Genomic DNA, 21,634 nt, shown 5'->3' with positions numbered 1-21,634 from the left:
CCGGGCACCCAGGGTGGGGGCAGGGCTGCTGGGTCTGGGTGCGAGTGTGTGACTGTGCTCTGCTGGGCATCTGGGCTCACTGCAGCCAGCAAGAAGGTTGCCCCCGGAAGGAGGGGAGAGACAAGGTCTTGGCAAAGCAAACTTTAATAGGGCCCTTTACCCCCCAGGTCCTGCGGAATCTGGAGAGCTGGGAGGAGAGGAGGGGGAGTCTGTGTTGCCCCCTCCCTCCACAGTCCCACTCAGGGTGGGGGTGACATCGGGAGGCTGGCCTTGGAGAGGTGCTCTAGACCTCTCAGGTGCTGTGGCCAGCTCACTTCTGGCTCTTCATTTTTTGGACACCGTCTTTTTAGGCCTGAGTACAGTTTTGATCTGTGGAGGAAAGAGAGCTCCAGCCTGTCCCCCGCCAGCGCCAGCCCCAGACCATCCCAGTTCAAGGAGGACCACAGGCCAGCACCTACCTTTCTCACTGGGCTCTTGTCCTTGGGCCTGCGGAGGGGTGATGGGTAAGGAAAGAAAGCTCAGTTTGGCACCAGAAGCCCTCCCCCTGGCCTATACAGGAAAGCTGTATACCTCGGAACCTTCTAGAAGCAGGGGCTGTGGTCTACAGAGAGGGAAGGCTGCCAGGAGCCTCACTGACACTTGAATTTGGGGAAGGGGGCACACCTGGCTGTGCTTGTGGGACCACAGGTGGTGGTGGGGGGGATTGAACCAGTCACGTGCAAGGCCCGCATCTAACCCCTGAACTATCCCCCCCAGTTCCCCTGGCTCCTTATTTCTTCACAAGACTTCACAAGCTTTTATCAGCTCGCTTTTACTAGTGGCAAGGTGATTATTTCATGATGAAAGTGATATTACTGACATTGCACAAAATAGAGCAGATAGAGAGGAAAACAGATTACTTATACTTTTCTTTATCCACAGGACTAACATTTCAGTGTATTTACTTTTGGGATTCCTTCACTCACACACACAAATAAAGATCCCGTGCAAGATATTTAATATTCTGGTTTTTTTCCCTATTATATAAGCACTTTCCTAGATACTAGATTCTCAGGTGCTAGGGAACACTGGGAACATGGAGAGACGTGACAGTACTGGCGCGGGGGGCTTCCAGAATGTTCTTTCACTGCTCTCGCAATGCTGTGCTAGGGCTCTCGGAGCAGAGAATCTCCATGTTTGCCATTCGGAAGGGACTGCTTCCGTGGAAGCGACCAGCTGAAAATCTCTCATGCTTTTCAAAGGGCTTATGCCCACCTAGTGTGGCAGCTGACTGTCGCCCACGGGTACACCCACACGAACACACCCCACTAGCCTTGCCCCGCCTAGTACGATCGACGTATCTCAGCTAAAGGGTTTTGGCTAAGCTTACGGAGGAGAAGAGTTACCTTGCTGCTTCCTCATCACTGCACACCTTTTTCTTCTGAGAACAAAAAACAAGGATTAGGGGAGTCGCTTGGCCTCAGGCCCCTGCCGGGCACATACACGCTGCTCGGGTGGCCTGGCACAGGCTCTGAGGCGCCCCTGGGAACTCTCTTTCCTCACCTTAGCCACACTGCTCTGCTTCTGAGGTCCTGACCTCTTGATGGGTTTGACAGGGGATTCTTCTAGGACTAAATGGGTGTCTTCCTCCTCCTCCTCCTCCTCCTCTTCCTCTTCCTCAGTTGCCTCCTCTTTCTCCGATGCCTTCTCTTCCTCTGTGGCCTCTTCTTCCTCTGTTGCCTCCTCTTCCTCCTCCTCTTCTTCCTCCTCCTCCTCCTCCTCCCAGGACACATTTAAAGTGTCTGGGATGGTGTGAACAGGGGCGGGAGAGCACTGAGCTTACCTGCTGCCTTCCCGGCAGCCAGGGGGGTCTGGCCTCCCTGGTGGAAGGGAGGATGGGGGAGGAGGGTCTGGAAGATGGGGAAGGGGCACCCGCCTGCTGGCTGAATAGGGGACTCACACCATAACAGTGGTGCAGGGGGGAGGACCAGCTAAGGAATCCAGTCTTAACCTAAGGGAGGGGCAGGACAGTTGCGGGGGTGGGGGGAGACCCCTGGTGGGCGGATTTCCTGGGGTCAACATCAGTAGCACAGCCACAAGCTTCAGGCTCACCTGCGTGCTGAACTTTACTATCCTAATTGTTTTACCTGCGTATTCAAATGATCGCTCACAACTACCAGAGAGTAGATGAGACCAATTGTTAAGCCCTGTGGCGTTTAGAGAGCACTGGGGGTAAGGTAGAGGAGTATTGGGCCTTCTTGGCCAGGCCAGTAGCAATGCCTGTGACTCTGAGGATTTTCTCTGACCATGCAAGGTCCTGTGAGGATGATCAGGTGGTCACCTGGGCCCTGTACATCACTTTTGCGTATTTCCAAGCGCAGAGCTTGGACTTACCGTAACATTCCATGCCACTGAGGAACACGGGTCCAGAGCCAGCCCGCAGCTGAAAGGTGACTGGAGGAGAAAGAAACATTTCGGGTAGGATAACCTGCAGGCAAGGGACAAGAGAGAAGAGGGGACAGCAGGTCACTCTTATGCCACAGACTCCCACCACACACGCTTCAGGGGTCTCTCGCCCCTAGTGTGCTCGCAGGGCCCTGGACCTTGCATTGAGCAGCCTCTTCCAGGAAAGGGAGAACAGAAACCTCCTGGTTCCTGCTAGACCGGAGGCACTTTCCAGCAGAGGGGAGCGGAGAAGTCGGATGGCGGTTGATTTAGCTGGGAGAAGTTTGCCAAAGTCCTGACTCGAACAAGTTTGAGGTTCGGGGAGGCACGAGACACCCCAGGGTGTGCTTGGTGCAGGTTTAGGAAGAAACCAGCGTCTGTTCCCTCTTCTCTCTCACCTCCAGCCCCTGGGGCAGGGGTCCCTATCACAGGAAGACAGGAGGCAGCTGCTTGCCTGCCGGGAGAGGCCCTCACCAGCCCCAGCTCTCTGGCACTCCGGTCTTTTGCGTCTGCCTTGGAACTGAGAGAAACACGTGGCAGCCTGAGCCCAGAGCAATGGCAGGGGGAGTCTACAGCGCTTCGCTCCAAACGCATAGGCAGGTCCAGGCTGGAAGCACGTGGCAGGGCTGGCCAGGGCACAGGACAGTGTTTAATTTTTTGTTGTTGTTTTGTCTCGGGGTTACCGCCAGGTGGTCCTCAGGAGCTTCCCCTGCCTAAGTGCTCGGGGTTCTCTCATGACTGAGTTCAGGGGACCATGCCGTACCAGGAGTCGAACCCAGGCCTCCTTTGCGCAGAGCAGCCCCTCTGGCCCGCTGAGCTCAGTCTCTCAGTCAGTCAGTCTCTCTTTCATTCTCAGTCTCTCAGTCAGGCGCTCAGTCTCTCCCTCCTCCTCCCCATTTCTCCCTCCCCATCCTTCCCCCTCCCCCTGTCTCTGCCTCTCCCCGTGTCTCTGCCTCTCCCCGTGTCTCTGCCTCTCCCCGTGTCTCTGCCTCTCCCCGTGTCTCTGCCTCTCCCCGTGTCTCTGCCTCTCCCCGTGTCTCTGCCTCTCCCCGTGTCTCTGCCTCTCCCCGTGTCTCTGCCTCTCCCCGTCTCTCCCTCTCCCCGTCTCTCCCTCTCCCCGTCTCTCCCTCTCCCCGTCTCTCCCTCTCTGTCTCATTTTCTTGACACTTTTCCAAACCTCCCAGAGTTTCTGGAGAAACAATAACGACACGTTTACATTCTGCATGCGAGGTCCCATGCCGAGTGTCCCCTGCTTTCTCTCGCAGCTCCTCTCCAGCCCACGAAGGAGGTGCTACTGTCTCCCAGTGAAGGAGACCAAGTCTGACAGAGACTCACAGAGAGCCGCTGGCCCTGACAGGGAGCGGGTGAGAGGCAGCAGCAGCGCAGGTGCAAACGCCCAGACATGCTGGGAAAAGTCTGATCCTGCTTTTATCGCCTGCTCCGTGCATCAGAAAGAGGCCTGAGGTCCCGTGGGAAGATGATTTAACAGGCTGGAGCTCACATGCCACGTGCTAAAGCCCCAAGTTCTACCCCAGCATATGGTCTCCAGAGCACCACCTGGGCAGTTCCTGAGCACTGCCACGTGTGGCCTGAGGATAGAGAGAGAGGGAGAGAGAGAGAGAAAGAAGTCTCAACAGAAGTGTAGACTAGCACGGGAGGGAGGGACCGTCCCTGAGCAGGTCAGCCTTGGCTTTCCTGACACCGGGATGCCGGATGCCGATAGGGCAACAGGCTGTAAACATCCAGGTGACAAGAGGGGAAAAAAAACCACAAGCAAGAGTGAGAATCTACCCCCCATGGAAGGAGGTTAACCGGAAATGTGGGAGTGGGGAACCCCAGCATCCATCAGTGAGCACTAAAGTCCAGTGCCCAGCCTCTCCTCACAGCGTCTGAACTGACTGAAGCTCGGGAAAAGCCCGGAGGTCTGTGTCAGACGCAGCTGCTGAGATCTCTCAGGCCAAGAGCAGACCCCAACACATAGGCTACGATTCTTTGAAGACAACAACTCAATAGCTCCACATCACAAAATGTGCAAGAAGCCGCCCTGCTGGAGTCCCAGAGAAGAGGCAGCAGAGCAGGCAACTCCCGGACCGGACTGAGAGACCAGCTGTGGAAGCCCCGGTGGGGTGGGCGAAAACCCAGTAGACAAAGACTAGAACCAAAAGGGAGTATACAACCAAAAGGTAGTCTGGAAAAACAGAGCCAAAGGCAGTTTTTAGACAGGAAAACAATCAGCTCTAAAATAAATGGAACAAAGGATTGAGAACCAAAACAAGGTCACTGAAGCAAGAATTCATGAGTGAGAGTGCTCAGGAGTAATTAGGCAGAATGTATTAAAGGAATGCGGAAGGAGGGTTGGAGTTACAGAGATGGGAAACCATCTATGGTTAGCAGTACCTCTGTCACTGTCACTGTCCTCCCGTTGTTCATCAATTTGCTCGAGCGGGCCCAGTAACGTCTCCATTGTGAGACTTGTTGTTACTGTGTTTGGCATATCGAATACGTCACGGGGAGCTTGCCAGGCTTTGCCGTGCGGGCGAGATACTCTTGATAGCTTGCTGGGCTCTCCGAGAGGGGCGGAGGAATCGAACCCGGCTCAGCCGGGCTGGCTGCGTGCAAGGCAAATGCCCTACCCGCTGTGCTATTGCTCCAGCCCAGGCCAGTACCTCAAATTTTAAAAAAAAGTTTAAAAAAGGAGGAGGGGGAGGAAGTTTCAGAGGCCCGTGTTTTGACTCTGAATAAGGAGCTAGAGAGAGGAAGAGCCAGGACTGGTAGTGAGAGTTGTTCACGACTCAGAAACTATCAAAGACACAGACTCAGGAACCTTAAGTCTTCCACAGAGAAATCAAAGTAAATTTGGGCCAGAGATACAGCTCTCCAGGCTGAGTGCAGGCTTTGAGTGCAAGAAGCCCAGCTTTGCACCACTAGGGCCCCAGAGAATAGAGCTGGGAGTAGCCTCCAAGCAATACTGGGTATGGACCCCAAGAAAAAAAAGAGAGATTTTTAAATTAATTAATTAATTAATTTTTGCTTTTTTGGGCCACATCCAGAGATGCAGAAGGGCTACTCCTGGCTCATGCACTCAGAAATTACTCCTGGTGGGGGGGGCATATGGGATGCTGGGAATCGAACCCAGGTTGGCTGCATGCAAGGCAAACGCCCTACCCGCTGTGTTATTGCTCCAGCCCAATAGAGATTATTTTAAAATAGAGGAAAGACAGACTTCAAAAAAGGAATACTAAGCACACAGAGGATTTCAACAGCAAAACGAGGGCCGGCAGAATAGAACTTCAGAGTGGTGAGGGAAATGACACATTCAAGTACATGTACAGTCAAAGAAGCATGAAAAAAAGAGAATAAAATAATATTTCCTAGGCATGGGGAATAGAATGGTGGCCCGGGAGCTTGCCTTGCACATGGAAGACATAGGGTCAGCCCCCCAACACACATCCCATATGGTCTCCCGAGACTTGTCAGGAGTGATCCCTGAGCACAGCTGGGTGTGGCTCCCCAGAAAAAAATGTCCAGGCAAAGTCCAAGAAAGTCTACTATTCCAAGATCTGTTAAAGGAAGTTTAAGAAAGACAGCAATTAAATTAAGAAGTGAGTGCAAGCAGTAGCAATGAGCCAACAAATTGGCAAAGAGTTCTAAGTCATCATTACAGTAAAACAAAATCATGCCGGTAATGACTAGTGTCGAGCAGGCTCAAAGCCAGTTGTAGCTTTACATGACAGGCAACATGTAAGTTTAGAGGACGGGAATTAGAGAAGATCCCGGGCTCTTTGGGAAGAACAAAAATACGCGGTTTAAGTTGAGCACAACACGTCAAGGATGGAGTTCAGTGGCAGGGCACACACTCTTAATGCAGGAGGCTTAGGGTTAATCCCCAGCACTGCAAAATTTAAAAAAAATTATTTTTAAAGATAACCAATAGAAATTAGAATGGGATTCTACTTGTGGTCACAAGAAATTTGACAGACTGTGTTAGTCAGGGAGTAAAACAAAGACTGGCTACATGGCGCTAACAAGATCCCTACGTAAAACACATCAACAGAGAAAGGGGGAGGAGTTGGAAACCGAGAACTTTCAGTTACTTGTCTAACATGCATCCTTCCCTCCTATGATAACTGCACCCTGATATTAAAGAGGCACCCAGCCAAACACTGCATTGACCAGTTTCTTTTGCACTTAGCTGTGAATGAGTTACTAATTTCCGGACCAATGAGTTGAAAGCAGAGCTGGGTGGAAAGCACTTGTGTGAAGACACCTTGAGAAGGAGACAGAACTGAGGTCAGCCCTTTGATTCTCCCTTGATGTTTCTCTTTAAACCTGAGATGCAGAGGTAAGAACTTGAGGTGTCTTAGCCTTTCTGGACTGGGAGCAGCCTGGGGCAGGTGGTGGTGGCGGGGTGCAGAGTAGACTTAGGAACGATACATATACTTTTGGTGGGGAGGCTTTTGGGTCACATCCAGTGATGCTCAGCGGGTTCCTCCTGGCTCTGCACTCAGGAATTACGCTTGGCGGTGCTCATGGGACCATATGGGATACTAGGTATCGAATCTGGGTCAGTCACGTGCAAGGCAAATGCCCTCCCTTCTGTACTATCACTCCTGCCCCACAATACATATATATTTTCTTTTTTATCAACACCTGTCAGTGCTCAGGTCTTATTCCTGGCACTGCTCCTCAGAAATCACTCCTGAAAAGGGATAGTAGGGCAAATAAATTTGGGGACCACTGCCAGGAGAAAGGGAAGAGGAGATTGGTTTCTTGGGGAACACAGAGTCATTTCATCAGCCCTGGACTGCTAAGTTCTGGAATTCTTTATATAAAACAAATAAATCTTTAATTTTCCTTAAGCCTCTACAGTTGGGTTTGAATGCCCCGAGTTCAATTTCCCATGCTGCAGAGCCCCCGCAATATCACTGGCCCATTTGGGGCTGAGCTCTGCCAGGAATGGCTAATAAAAAGTGAAATAAAAATATAGTTGGATCTCGGTTACTGCAGTCATAGGCAGTAGAATGAAAATGAAGCTATGTGCGCCACCTGGTGGGCAATGTTGATAACGGGAGGCAGGCGTGGAGGGGATGCGAAACCTACTTCATTTTCTTAAGGACATACTTTTTAAAAAGCAGTTTGGATTTAAAAACCTATTAATCTAAGCTGCTTTTAAAAGATTGTGTCCTTAATAAAATGAAGCTAAATGAATTATTATGTTTGGCAATCAGGTTTGGCAACAATTGACAGAAAACTCAATGACTGTCCTTATATAAAGAGGGCGGCTTGCTTGGGGCGCTGGGTACAGCAGACAGGACGTTCCCCCAGGTTTGAGTCCCAGCACCCCATACGGTCCTCTGATCCCCACCAGGAGTGATCCCTGGGTGCAGAGCTAGGAGTAAGCCATGAGCACCATGCCAGATATGCCCCTTAATATCCCTCCCACCCAATAAAAAATGGCAGCTTGTTCATGCTCACTTAACCAAGTCCAGAATTCAGTTGCATTCCCAATCACCAGGCTCTTTAAACCATTTCAATGTATGGTTTTCGTATTCTGGTCCAGGGTGACTGTCAGCTGTGATGTTCGAAATATCACATCCAGGTTCCACCAACAGGAGGGAGGAAGGGAAAAAGATGGTTCACGTAACCCTTTTTGGTGGGGATCTCAGTTGCTCTTGGCAGCGTTCCTGAGGTGCCCGGGAATCAAGCCCAGAGTACCTGCACACACAGCCCATGCTCCATCCCATAGTGGCTGCTTGATGTCTCTTTAAGGACACTCTGCAGAGTTGGCAGTTGCAGCTACCGCTGCTTCCTTTTCACTGGCCACAACTTCACTGGTCATGGGGGACTCAGAGCAGTCTTCATCCTCAGTATCTTTGGGCTATCTGAAAGTGATGATTGTCATGGCATGGGCATAAAGGAATGACAGTTATTGCGGGAAAACTGGAGCTATAGCACAGCGGGTAGAGCGTTTGGCTTGCACGCGGCCAACATGGCCAACCCGAGTTCGATTCCTCCACACCTCTCGGAGAGCCCGGCAAGCTACCGAGAGTATCTCACCTGCACGGCAAAGCCTGGAAAGCTACCATGGCGTATTCGATATGCCAAACACAGTAACAACTCTCACAATGTTACTGGGCCCACTCGAGCAAATTGATGAACGGGAGGACAGTGACAGTGACAGAGAGAAAACTGGGAAACGGTATTAGATGATAGAGGGCCTAGTTCCATAAACCCTTTAGGAATCAAGAGGGTCGTCACAACGTGATTTTGAGAGTCAATCTGAGGGTTATCAGGGTGGCTGCCTGTTATCAGAATGCCAAGCTGTCAGGCGCCAGGGCACGGGTTCAGCCCCTGGAGCCCACACATGCATGGGGTGTGAAGTGGAATGTGTCTGTAATTCCCAGTGCTGCAAAACTTCCAGCCATGCTGCCGTCAGTGTGTGGGGGAGCCCGCAACTAATGGGGGCTCAGCCAGGAAGGGTGACCCGCCTCCCCCATGAGCCCTCCATGAGCACTACAACCAAGAATGTGGCTTCTGACACCACCAGACGAGAAGGGCAGGAGGGGAAGTTACTTTAAATAGTTATATTTAAACACGACTTTACATCAAGAAATAAATCAAGCTATTTAAAAATCACTTTGAGGGAGGTCATCCTCTAAATCATACGCACCAACTACAGAATGTAAACATACCTAAACCAAGTGAGACCGCCAAGTGAGACACTGTGGTGTCAGTGGACAGGGAGGGACACATAGGTCGGGGGGTGGGGAAGAGGACCTAGAAAAAGATGCCCGTGGGGGCTGGAGTGATAGCACAGCGGGTAGGGTGTTTGCCTTGCATGCAGCCAACCCAGGTTCAATTCCCAGCATCCCATATGGTCCCCGGAGAACCTCCAGGGGTAATTCCTGAGTGCAGAGCCAGGAGTAACCCCTGTCCATCGCCGGGTGTGACCCCAAAAAAAGAAAAAAAAAGAAATAGATGCCCATGCAAGGGCTACTCATTTCTAACAGTTAGAAATTCAGTTAAGTGAAACTTTTGTTTAGTTTTTGGGCCACACCTGGCAGTGCTCAGGGCTTACTCCCGGCTCTGTGCTCAGATCATTCCTGGTGGGCTCAGGAGACCATGTGGGGTTCTGGGGATTGAATTCAGGTCAGCCACTTGTAAGGTAAATGTCTTACCCGCCGTACTATCACTCAAGCCCATATGAAGAAACGTTCAGACAGAAAGGCTTCGTGATTTTAGATGAGACCAGAGCTTTTGAACTTAACAGCAAAATCAAATTGGAATAGTGGATCAAAATTTAAAATGTTTGTTCTGTAAAAAGCTCTTGTGACAAAACAAGTTATAGACTGGGGAAAATATTTGCAAAACAAAGAATTAGCAGAACGCAGCAGTAACCAAATAATCCAATTCAGAAAATGGGCAAAAGACAGACATTTTGATGAATATGCAGATCGCAAATTCACAGATGAAAAGATGTTCAACATCATTTTCCATCCTGGAAATGCAAATTCGAAGCACAGTGAGATGTCACTCCACACACACACGAGAATGGCTAAAGTGAGAAATAGGGGAATGTTGCCAAGGATGCAGAGAGACTCCATCAGCCACAATGACTGGCGGAAAAGTAAAAATAGCACGTTGGAAAACAGGTCGGCACAGCCAAAGAGACATATGACTACCATAGAACCCATCCGTTGCACTTCTGGGCATTGATCCCAGAAAATTTGAGAAATTAAAACTTGCAGATCACATGAAATCTTTTACAACAAATGTGCACATGTGCACAGCAGCTACTCCACTCATAATTGCCCCAAGCGGGACCCAGCCTCGGTCCCCACAGAAGAATGACTGAACTGTGATAGGTTGGTCAGGAAGTACTAACCAGCAAACAACAGTGGGGGTGGGGGGAGGAGTGGGGGCCGGAGGTGGGAGGGGAGAAATCGCTGGGGAAATTATTCAGAGGAAGAAAAGTAAATAGCAAGAAAGTTACCTTTGAAGGATTTCATATTAAGTGAGCAATATTTTTAACCTGGGGGACCCCCTGATGGTTGCCAGGAGTTAAAGGTAGAGGATGGAGTCGAAGGGCACCTGTGTGGTCTGAGAAGGGTAACCTCTGCTCTTTGGGACTGACCTCTTCACCACCACGATCACAGTTCTGAACATCGATGATGAATCACTTAATCACTTAACTTCCCGTTAGTTGATTTGCTCGAGCGGGCGCCAGTAATGTCTTCATTTGTCCCTGTTGCGTGCCAGTGTAGCCCAATGGCATCTGTTCGCTCTGGGAACATGAAGAGCCTCAAACCGATCATTCATGATCTTGATGAAGAAGTCTGACCATCTGGTAGGTGGGCGGACACGCGGTCTTTTGACATCCCATGGGATCCAGTCGGTAACAGCTCTAGTTCAGCGGTCGTCTTTAAATCTCATTACGTGACCAGCCCATCTGATTTTTGACACCTTGGCAAACGAGACAGCGTCCCTGATTCTTGATCGTCGACGGATGTCGAAACTCCGGATTCTTTCTCTCATTTGAGTGAAACGTGATATTCCAAACATAGCTCTTTCAATTCCTCTTTGGGAGACCCGAATAGCATTCTCACCCGAATAGCATTTTCATCGATGATGAAATTGGCTAAAATACGATCCTGGGGTTGTGCCAATGTTACTATCCTGGCTGTGACATATATTATCAATTCTGCAAAATGCTGGGCAAAATAAAGATTGCTATTCTCTTTCTTTCTCTCTTTTTTTTAAATGAAAACAAACTAACTTTATTTATTTATTTTTTTCTTTTTGGATCACACCCAACGACGCACAGGGGTCACTTCTGGCTCTGCACTCAGGAATTACCCCTGGCGGTGCTCAGGGGACCATATGGGATGCTGGGAATCAAACCTGGGTCAACTGCGTGCAAGGCAAACGCCCTACCTGCTATGTTATTGCTCCAGCTTCTCTCTCTCTCTCTCTCCCTTTCTCTTTCTCTCTCTCCCTTTCTCTTTCTCTCTCTCCCTTTCTCTCTCTCTCTCCCTTTCTCTCTCTCTCTCTCCCTTTCTCTCTCTCTCTCTCCCTTTCTCTCTCTCTCTCTCCCTTTCTCTCTCTCTCTCTCCCTTTCTCTCTCTCTCTCTCCCTTTCTCTCTCTCTCTCTCCCCCTTTCTCTCTCTCTCCCCCTTTCTCTCTCTCTCTCCCTTTCTCTCTCTCTCTCTCCCTTTCTCTCTCTCTCTCCCTTTCTCTCTCTCTCTCTCCCTTTCTCTCTCTCTCTCTCTCTCCCTTTCTCTCTCTCTCCCTTTCTCTCTCTCTCCCTTTCTCTCTCTCTCCCTTTCTCTCTCTCTCCCTTTCTCTCTCTCTCCCTTTCTCTCCCTCTCTCCCTTTCTCTCTCCCTCTCTCCCCTTCTCTCTCCCTCTCTCCCTTTCTCTCTCCCTCTCTCCCTTTCTCTCTCCCTCTCTCCCTTTCTCTCTCCCTCTCTCCCTTTCTCTCTCCCTCTCTCCCTTTCTCTCTCCCTCTCTCCCTTTCTCTCTCCCTCTCTCCCTTTCTCTCTCTCTCCCTTTCTCTCTCTCTCCCTTTCTCTCTCTCTCCCTTTCTCTCTCTCTCCCTTTCTCTCTCTCTCCCTTTCTCTCTCTCCCTTTCTCTCTCTCCCTTTCTCTCTCTCTCCCTTTCTCTCTTTCTCTCTCTCTTTCTCTCTCTCTTTCCATTTTTTTGTGGTTTGGGTATACCTGGAAGTGTGTTAGTGCTTGGGGGATTATGTGGTCCCAGGGATTGGACTTGGCCTCCTGCATGCAAAGCAGTGCTCAATTCTTTGAGCTGTTTCTTTAGCCCTTGTTGTTTCTTACACCTGTGCAAATTTTAATTATCTAGAAAATCTTCACTTAAAAAGTTCCAACATATAAATAAAACAATTATCAGGAGAACCTACCAAAAATCTACACCCATTAAAGGAAATTTTAATTCATTTTGATGAGGGGTAATTGATATATTAGGAATACAAAAATATAGATGTTTGAACAGATGAGCTTAATTTGACATGGAATCTTTTTTTTCTTTTTGGGTCACACCTGGCGATGCACAGGGGTTACTCCTGGTTCTGCACTCAGGAATCACCCCAGTGGTGCTCAGGGGACCATATGGGATGCTGGGAATCAAACCCGGGTCAGCTGTGTGCAAGGCAAACGCTCTACCCACTGTGCTATTGCTCCAGCCCTGACATAGACTTTTTTTTTTTTTTTTGCTTTTTGAGTCACACCTGGCCATGCACAGGGGTTACTCCTGGCTCTGCACTCAGGAATTATCCCTGGTGGTGCTCAGGGGACCATATGGGATGCTGGGAATCGAACCAGGGCCGGCCGCATGCAAGGCAGACGCCCTACCCGCTGTGCTATTGCTCCAGCCCTAGACTCTTATACTACTACATATTAGAGCACAAATAAAGACTCTACAAATAAAAAAAAAATATGGGCCACATTTCTGTTGCAGTTACCTTAAAAGTAATTCACTTAATCCTGTGGTAATTAAAATTCCAAATAACTAATACATCTAATTAAAAAAGTCACAATGGAGCCCTAGGATATGTTCAAGTCAAAAAGTAAATGCTTAGCATGGAAGGCCAGAGAGATAATACAGCAGGTAGGGTGTTTGCCTTGCAAGTGACTAACTCAGGGTTGATCCCCAGCACCCCATATGGTCCTCTTAGCATTGCCAACAGTGATTCCTGAGTGACAAGTCAGGAGTAATCCTTGCGCATCACCAGGTATTGACCAACAAACAAACAAAAATGATGCTTGGCATGTGCTAAGTCCTGGGTCCACCCTGGCATCCCCAGAGTCCCTGTCCCACTCCTGAGCACCAGTAGGTGTGTCTCTGGAGGCATCCAAGCACCAACTGGGTATGTGCACAGGAGCACTGCTAGGAGCTGCCACCCCTCTCAGAAAGAAAAAAATATTAGAATATATTTAAGTAAAATAAAGTGAGAATACAATAGAAATACAAATTGAGGATATAGTTAAATATTTTCACAAAAGGGCCAGAGAGATAGTACAGTGGATAGTGTGTTTGCCCTGCATGTGACTGACCCGGGTTCAATCCCTGGGACCCCATATGGTGCCCTGACCACTGCTAGGATTAATTCCTAAGTGCAGAGCCAGAAGTAGATCCTGAGCATCACTAGGTGTGGCCTAAAAAATCCATAAAAGGAAATTTAAAGTATTCATGATAAAACTTATGGGGCCAGGGTGATAGTACAACAGGTAGGGCATTTGCCTTGAATAAAGCCAACCTGGGTTCGATCCCTGAAATCCTGTATGGGCCCCCCCACACCGAGCCTGCCAGGAGTAACTCCTCAGCACCACGAGATGTGACCCCCCCAAAAACAAAACAAAGAACAAGCAAGCAAAATAAATAAATGAGGGGCCGGAGTGATAGCACAGCGGGTAGGGTGTTTGCCTTGCACGCAGCCGACCTGGGTTCAATCCCCGGCATCCCATATGGTCCCCCAAGCACCGCCAGGAATAATTCCTGAGTGCAGAGCCAGGAATAACCCCTGAGCATCGCTGGGTGTGACCCAAAAAGCAAAATAAATAAATAAATAAATAAAACTTACTTGTAAAAAAGAAGCAACATCATGAACAGGCCAAATGGATTTCTAATTCAGATAGAAAAAGGAACTATACAGAATATACTAGATAACAGAATATTTAATAGAAGAAAACAGGAAACATCAACAAAGCTAACCAGCGATTCTTTGAAAACAAGAACAGACTCCGGTGATTCAGATGAAGGGGGTGGGAGACAACAAGTGCTACAGGAGATGTTTTGTTTGCTTTTGTTTTGTTTTGGAGCTACATAGCAGTGCTCAAGGGCTACTCCTGGCTTGGTGCTCTGGAGGGTGCTGCTAGGGATTGAACTTGGGCTTCCTGCACGAGGAGCATGTGCTAGTTCATTGAACTATCTAGCTTCTACTGGAGATTATTTATTTTGGTTTTTGGGCCACACCCAGTGATGCTCAGAGGGGGTTACTCCTGGTTTTGCACTCAGGGATTACCCCTGGCGGTGCTCAGGAGACCATATGAGATGCTGAAGATTGAATGCATGTTGGCAAGTGCCTTACCTGCAGTACTATCTCTCCAGTCCTAATGGAGATCCAAATATAACCATGTAATCACAATGAAAGATACAGTCAAACAAGACAAAAATACCTAGAAAAACAGAAATGCTCAAATTGATTCAGAGGATTAGAATGGACTTATTTGGTTCAGTCTTTGTAACAGACTGAATTTGCCATTCAAATTGAAATAATGAAAAAAGCAAGTAAGTATCAATGGCTCTAATGAACAACCAGGTATGAGACTGCATTGACAAGGCACGTGGTACCTCGTGAGATGGGGATGGAATCGGCCCTGCTCCCCGCCATGAAAATGCCCCGGGTTGCCACCCTCAAACGCCTCCTCCGGTTCCTGAACGACCATGATCCCAGAGGCACACAAACCAATCTCAGAACCCAGGGGCTTTGGGCAGTACTCCCTCTAGGCTTATTATTAAAATATCAGAATCCAAATTCATGTGGCCGCTACTGCAACCACACGACATCATATGCTCTTCATAATCAGCAATAGAAAACAAATTATCTAATGATGTCATTTTGACAGGTCTGAATGTTGGGGGAAATTCCAAATAATAATTTTGGATCTTTTGTCATAATATTAAATATGATCAACATAGAGAGAGTAAAGTGGAAATCTACGACACAGGCAGGGGGTGGGTGGGCGGGTGGGGGGTATACTGGGGTTCTTGGTGGTAGAAAATGTGCACTGTTGATCATTGTATGACCGACTGAGACTTAACTGAAAGGCTTTGTGACTGTTCTCACGGTGATTCAATAATAATAATAATAAAAAAAGTGTCAATGGCTCAAGTCAGTGGATATTGTCAAGGAAGAACAGTGCCCATGAGAGACAGGAAGTCAGTGAGGGGGGTCTATGGTGGCTCAGGCTTTGGGAACTCACTCCTATTCATCATTATTCACAACAGCCAAAATCTGGAAACAACCCAAGTGCCCATGAAGTAGGTGATAGGATAAAGAAACAATGATACACATAAGCAAATGGAATACTACTCAGTCATAAGAAAAGATGACAGTCATGTAATTTTCTGCAACATGGATGGATCTGGAGAGTATCATGTGGAGCGAAATTAGACAAAAGAAGAAAAAGACACAGAATGATGTCTCATATGTCAGATATGTAGAAACTGTGGGGGAAGATCAGATACCCAGAGGCAATAGAAATGAAGAGCAGGAGAACTGGTTTTCAGAAGGAAGCTTGCCACAGGAGTGGGGGCGGGGGATAAGTTAGGGAAGGGAACACGAGGACAACGGTGGAGGGGAGATGTGCCTGCCATAGAGGCAGGCTGGTGGGGTGGAAGGAAACAGGGGACACTGGTGGAGGGAAGTGGATACAGGTGAAGGGACTGGTGTTAAAACATAGTATGCCTGAAACTGCATAATGAGTGGCTTTGTAACTCGGTGTTCCAATTAGAAACAAGAGTGGGAACTCAAGCAGAGCCCAGTGGCCTTCCTGAACCGAGGCCCTGGAACTAGGCAACTCAGGAAGATAAGGCAGCACCCAGGGTTCACAAAGTAGAGAACAGGAGAGAAGAGAGCTGCAAAGAACTGCAGAAGGTCTCACATGAGTATTCAGAAAAGTAGCAACCAGCACTTGATTGAGGCGCACGTATTGTTGTGTGCTTCAACTGCTTATCATCTGAAAAGTGAAGAGACAACCCATGGAATGGGAGGAAATAGTTGCAAATCCTCGGATAAGGATTTTTGTGCAAGATATATAAAAGACTCGCACAATTTGATAGTATAAACACAAATATTGACAAAGACAATAGATAAAGACGAATGTTTAATAGAAACATATAAAGACAAATATTTAATTCAAGATTTTAAAATATGAAGACAGGTAGACCGTTCTCAAAAAAACATGTGCAAATAACGAATGAGCACATGAAGTTCCACATTAGTTAGCAGAGAAATGCTAATCAAAACCACAATAAGCTACTCTCATAGCCACCAGATGACTAATCAAAACAAGTGAAAACAAGCGAAGGGAGGTGGGGAAATGGAATCCTCATGTATGGATGGAATTGGAAAACGGTGTGGCCACTTTGGAAAACAACTTGGAAGTTCCTTAAAGTGTTTCATAGAAAATTAATATGACCTACCAATTACATTCCCAGGTATTTTCTCAAGAGATATTACAGGATGTTTATACAACTGTCTGTACGTGAAGGTTCCTAACATCCATTTATTTAAAAGGTAGCAGCAAGGGCCAGAGTGATAGGACCACAAGTAAGGTGTTTGCCTTTCATAAGGCTGACCTGAGTTTGATTCCCAGCATCCCCAGTGGTCCCCCACGCACCGTCAGGAGTAACCCCTGAGGGTGTGGCCTCTCTTTCCCCCCCAAAAAGGTAGAAACAACACAAAGGTGCATCAGTTGCTAAATGGACAAGAAAAATGTGGCCATTTAACATCATGGACGGATGTTATCTGGCAATAAAAAGGAAAAAGTGTTAAATGGATAAAACCTGAAACATTATGAAAGAAGTTGGCCACAAGAAATACTTCACAATTTAAGTGGACTTCATGTAAATGAGAAACAAAGTACATTAAAAATTGCACAAGGCTGGGAGGGACTTAGGTGTGGAAGATGCGAGTGACTGCGTACAGGTTAAGAGTTTTCTTTTGGGGGCAATGAAAATGCTCTAAGTGTAATGATATGTAAAGACTGTAATGGTAACCACAACTGAATTTACTAATAGTCAGTGAACGATATGATCCACAGGTGAAGTTTGTGATCTATGAGTGATCTTTCAATATATTTATATATATTAATACAGTTTAATAGTGCCCTGAATTATGAAACAAGTATTAATTGTATAAAGTATAATATAGCCAGTACCCTGAAAACTAGAAAATTTTGTTAAAATTATAAAACTATAAAAATGTATGAAAATTGAGAAAAACTTCATGTGAAACTATTGAAACTTGATATTAAAGTTTCGATTGCCCTTCGATATCTATAGTAAGTAATCTATAGATTCAATATCAGCTCAATAAAAATCCCAGTAAGCTTACATTTTAAAAGAAAGTCAAAACTAAAGAGCTAGGATTGCCAACATAGTTTTGGAAAAGAATACCAAAGTTGTAGAAAATCAACTTGGGTTTCTGGGGCTACACCTGGCTGTCTTTGGGGGCCCATGCGATACCAGAGGTTGACCCACAGATGACTGCTTACAAGGCAAGTGTCTTCACCCCTGTACTATCTCTCCAGCCCCAAAGTTTTATAACTGTAAAGATTCACTATAAATTTACAATAATCAATCTTTTTTTTGGGGGGTAGGAGGTGCCTTCAAAGCAGAGCTCAGGGGACTTAGTTGACATTCCCACAAATATACTAGGCTAGCGGGTTGAATGGTTCAATAGAAGTGGGGCAGGAGCCCACAGGGACCACATCGGGAAGTACTCAGGGGTCTCCAGGGATATACTGAGCAAAGCTTGGAGAGTCCTAGGTGGATAAAGCATTTGGCTCCAACCCCTGTGCTATATCTCCCTAACTGGTTAAATTAGTCTTTTATTGGCATAAGGGGAAATAAATAAATGAGACAAAATAGAATATAGACAAAATAGAGTGTGTATATATATATATATACACACACACACACACAAAAATAGGATAAATTGATTTTTCCCCCCAAAATGTTAGGTATTGCACAGGGAAAGGATAGTCTTCAAAAAATGGTGCCAGAGTATTGGACATCAACTTTGGAGAAATGTTCCTCCATACTTTATATATCAGACCAAAAAAATCTTGAAATGAATGGATAGTATACCTTGAAATATCATTGTTAAGGGTGGGAGATACTCAAGGGTTGCATGCAAGAGCCCTGAGCCCTGACTCTGATCCTGAGTATCACATGGTTCCCAAACACTGCCAATTTAAGAGTCCTCATTTATATAGCTGGTTTTTAAAATAATGAAATTAATGAAATCCCCAGGAGACATGTAAGGGTATGAGAAGTCTCTCATAGACAAAGAGGATAAAAACAATAAAGATTTGAGGGTAGTTTATAGATGGGTCTCCCAGATCTTCAAAGGTAGATAATCCTTGTTCTATCACCTTTCAGCACAGGACTTAATATTTCAACCCTCAATCTGAGAGATTAGCTTTGTGCCTTCACATATAAATAAGATGGAAAAAATTGGTAAGCCAACCTCACTTATGAGTATGTAAGTTTTAAAAAAAAATGTCTTGATGCTTGACTCCTGTGATAAAGCCCATAGGTAGCTCAGTCTCCAGCAGCAAGCCCATTACATACACCCCATCTCTGCACCACAGAGGATCTTCTACTAAAATCAACACAGGAAAAGAGAACTGAAGAAGCAAGTTTGTCTTCAACAGTTTCACTGTAAAGAGCAAACAAAACATAACGGAGCAAACATCTGGCCATGAGCAGAGTGCGATGCATTTTAAAAAATAGCGGAAGAGAAGTTTATAATATGAACAAGTGTTTATCTGAGAAATGCAAGGCTGGTTGGATATTATTCTCTTTAACTTTTTTTTTAAAATCTTTTTCCTTTTTGGGTCACACCCGGCGATGCTCAGGGGTTACTCCTGGCTCTGCACTCAGGAATTACTCCTGGAGGTGCTCAGGGGACCATATGGGATGCTGGGAATCGAAACCGGGTTGGCTGCATGCAAGGCAAACACCCTACCCGCTGTACTATTGCTCCAGCCCCTTCTCTTTAACATTTTCTCACATTAAATACTTAAAAGAAAGAGCAAACAATCATAGAAAAGCATATGATAACCATTCATCATCAGAAAGACAAAACATCACATTTTCAAAGTAGAATAAGGTTTCCAAGAGGGTTCCGATTAGACCAGAGAGATAGTACAGAGGGCAGGGCTCTTGCTTTGCCTGAGGCTGACCTGGGTTTGATTCTGGGCACTCCATCTGGTCCCTCAGCCCTGCCAGGAGATCCTGGAGAGCTAAGAGTAAGCTCTGAGCACAGCTGGTGTGTCCCCCCCACCCCAATGAAAGCAAAAACAAAACAAAACACTCCCCTAGACACTGTATTTGCCATACAGACTTTCTTTTTATAGATAAGATTTAAGAAAAGTGCCTTACCAGCTGTAGTATCTCTCCTGCATAGCGTATACAGACTATTTAATGGAGAAACGTTTGAAGCATTTTTTGTTTCTTCCCGCCTGTTATTTTTGGCCACACCCTGCAGTGTTCAGGGCTCGCTCCTGAGCCTGTGGTACTGGGGATTGAACCCGAATCTGCCTCATGCCCGCAAGCACCTTACCTCTGAAATGCATTCTTTTTTTTTTTTTTTTAGGACACTAAGCATTCTCATTTATCCAATAGTATAGGCTAAGTCCTAACTCTTACAGAGGGATTTTAAGAAATGATACAAAACGGCAGTTATTCATGAATAATTGGTCTAGCAAACTCTAAGATAAAATTAGGAAAAAAAGAATTCTGGTGACAGTCAACAGCAGTGGCCTGTCCCAGAAAGTAAGCACACAGGGAAAATGAGATTTTTGAGAAGGCATCGCACTTGCCCATTTGGGGAGCCAGGAGGCCGAGCTAGGGCTGCATCACTCTTGCAGTCTGGACACAGCGCGAGTCCCCAGCGGGGAGGAAGGCTCACCGTGGGCAGCACCGAGGGCTGAAGAGAGGCCACGGTGACCGGCTTGGCCTTCTTGTCCTCTTTGTTCCCGGCTACCACGATATCCACGAGGTTCATCTCCTCTTTGGCTTTTTCCCCCAAGCAAATCTACGAGGGAATTGAAAAGAGAAAGTCTGAGGCGGAAGCAGAGGGCATCTGGTCAGAGTGCCGGGGATGAGTCCTCTACGCTGGGCTTTGAGAGGCAGGTATGGACAGCACCCAACAGGAACGGCACTCACCAGGACGGGACCTACCGGGCTGGGACACACACCGGGACGGGATGGCACCCACAGGCACAGCATCCGCCAGGACATCCCCACTGGGCAAGACGCAGTGGGAAGGGGACCCATGGGGAAGCGACCCTCCAGGACAGTACTCCCCGGGACGGGACAGCACCCAGCAGGGCACCCACCCTTGAAAAAGGACGGGACAGCACTCACTGGGATGGGAGCCACCAGGATGGGATGACCCTCGGGGAGAGCACCCAAACGGGGCACCCACCGTGCTCAGCACCACCTTGCAGTCCTGCTTCCCCTCGCCCTGGGCTCTGAAGGTCCACGTCCGCTTGTCCTGACTCAGCTCACAGCCTGCGAAAGCAGGGCGCGTGGAGGGTGCATGGGGGGTGGGGAGCGACACTCGGGAGGGCCCCCCGACCCGCGGGGGTCCCTCGCCGGCACCCCAGGCCTCACTCACCCCAGAGCGAGTTGCGGCCCACGCGCTCGGCCAGGCTGCCGGCTCTGTTGCGGCTCACGTCTCGGGGCGAGGAGGCTGCGGAGAGGGAGCGTCTGTCAGGCCGGCCGGGACCCCCGGACCCCGCACACCCCCCCCCCACGTCTGCCGCCCGCTCACCCAGCTCGGCGGCAGCGGGTCTGGCCATGGTGCCCCCGGCGCCACGCGCCCCCGCGGTTATGAAGCCGGCGGCTCAATCAGCTCCTCTAGCTCCTCCTGGCCCGGCCGGTCGCCACCTGGCTGCCCCCTTAACAAGGGCTCGCTGGGGGCTGAGCTGGGCCTCGGGAATTTGCATTTCTGACGGCGGCCAGCTGGGCGCGTGCAGCTCACCCGCGACCCAGCGGCCGGTCCACTGTCAGGGGTCCACGACTGCCCATGGACACCTGCCTGGTGCCCGCCTCTCACGTCTGTCTCGCTTTCCGGGGCTCCTGAAAGGGGAATCCTAGTGGCAGCTGGCATCCCGCTCCCCGCGGGGCGGGCCAGGTGAGTGGCAGGTGTGGGATCCTGCGCGCCCGGCCCATAGGGATGCTGGAGGGACGCAGAGAGCGAGAGGCGCGCTGGCAGCGCACCGCGCACCGCGCTCGCTCCACTCCTGGGATACGCGGGTTCTGCTGGCGGGTTCTGCAAAACAAGCCAAAAGCAGAAACCAAACGGGAGCTTTCTCTTTGCGTGATGATGATGATGATGATGATGATGATGATGATGATGATGATGATGATGATGATGATGATTTTGGCCCCCTTCCAG

At 48.3% G+C, this 21,634-nt stretch overlaps 1 protein-coding gene across 1 annotated transcript; it reads right to left on the bottom strand.

Annotated features, from left to right (window-relative positions):
* Positions 1–76: 76 nt before the first annotated feature.
* On the bottom strand, positions 77–21,035 carry NPM2 (nucleophosmin/nucleoplasmin 2). Its single transcript, XM_056118817.1, has 10 exons — positions 21,008–21,035; positions 20,852–20,926; positions 20,660–20,745; positions 20,141–20,266; positions 2,374–2,467; positions 1,720–1,781; positions 1,543–1,635; positions 1,386–1,420; positions 459–486; positions 77–187 (listed from the first exon to the last, which is right to left on the bottom strand). The coding sequence occupies exons 1-10, from the start codon at positions 21,033–21,035 to the stop codon at positions 77–79; spliced, it is 738 nt and encodes a 245-aa protein (XP_055974792.1).
* Between the last annotated feature and the right edge of the window lie 599 nt (positions 21,036–21,634).

Source organism: Sorex fumeus, unplaced genomic scaffold (genome assembly GCF_029834395.1).
Source record: "Sorex fumeus unplaced genomic scaffold, SorFum_2.1 ptg000039l, whole genome shotgun sequence".
In the NCBI taxonomy this organism is placed as follows: domain Eukaryota; kingdom Metazoa; phylum Chordata; class Mammalia; order Eulipotyphla; family Soricidae; genus Sorex; species Sorex fumeus.
Note: the sequence above shows the minus strand (reverse complement) of the source record. Positions and strands in the feature narration are given on the sequence as shown.

Bases quoted from the DNA above. Each gene is read 5' to 3' on its own strand.
- NPM2 (XM_056118817.1), bottom strand. From the start codon at position 21,035: ATGGCCAGACCCGCTGCCGCCGAGCTGG. The intron at 2,468-20,140 runs GTGAGCCTTCCT...CCTTGCCTGCAG, and splicing joins AGCCCTCGGTGCTGCCCACG to GTTATCCTACCCGAAATGTT. The intron at 487-1,385 runs GTAACTCTTCTC...ACCCCTCCGCAG, and splicing joins AGTGATGAGGAAGCAGCAAG to GCCCAAGGACAAGAGCCCAG.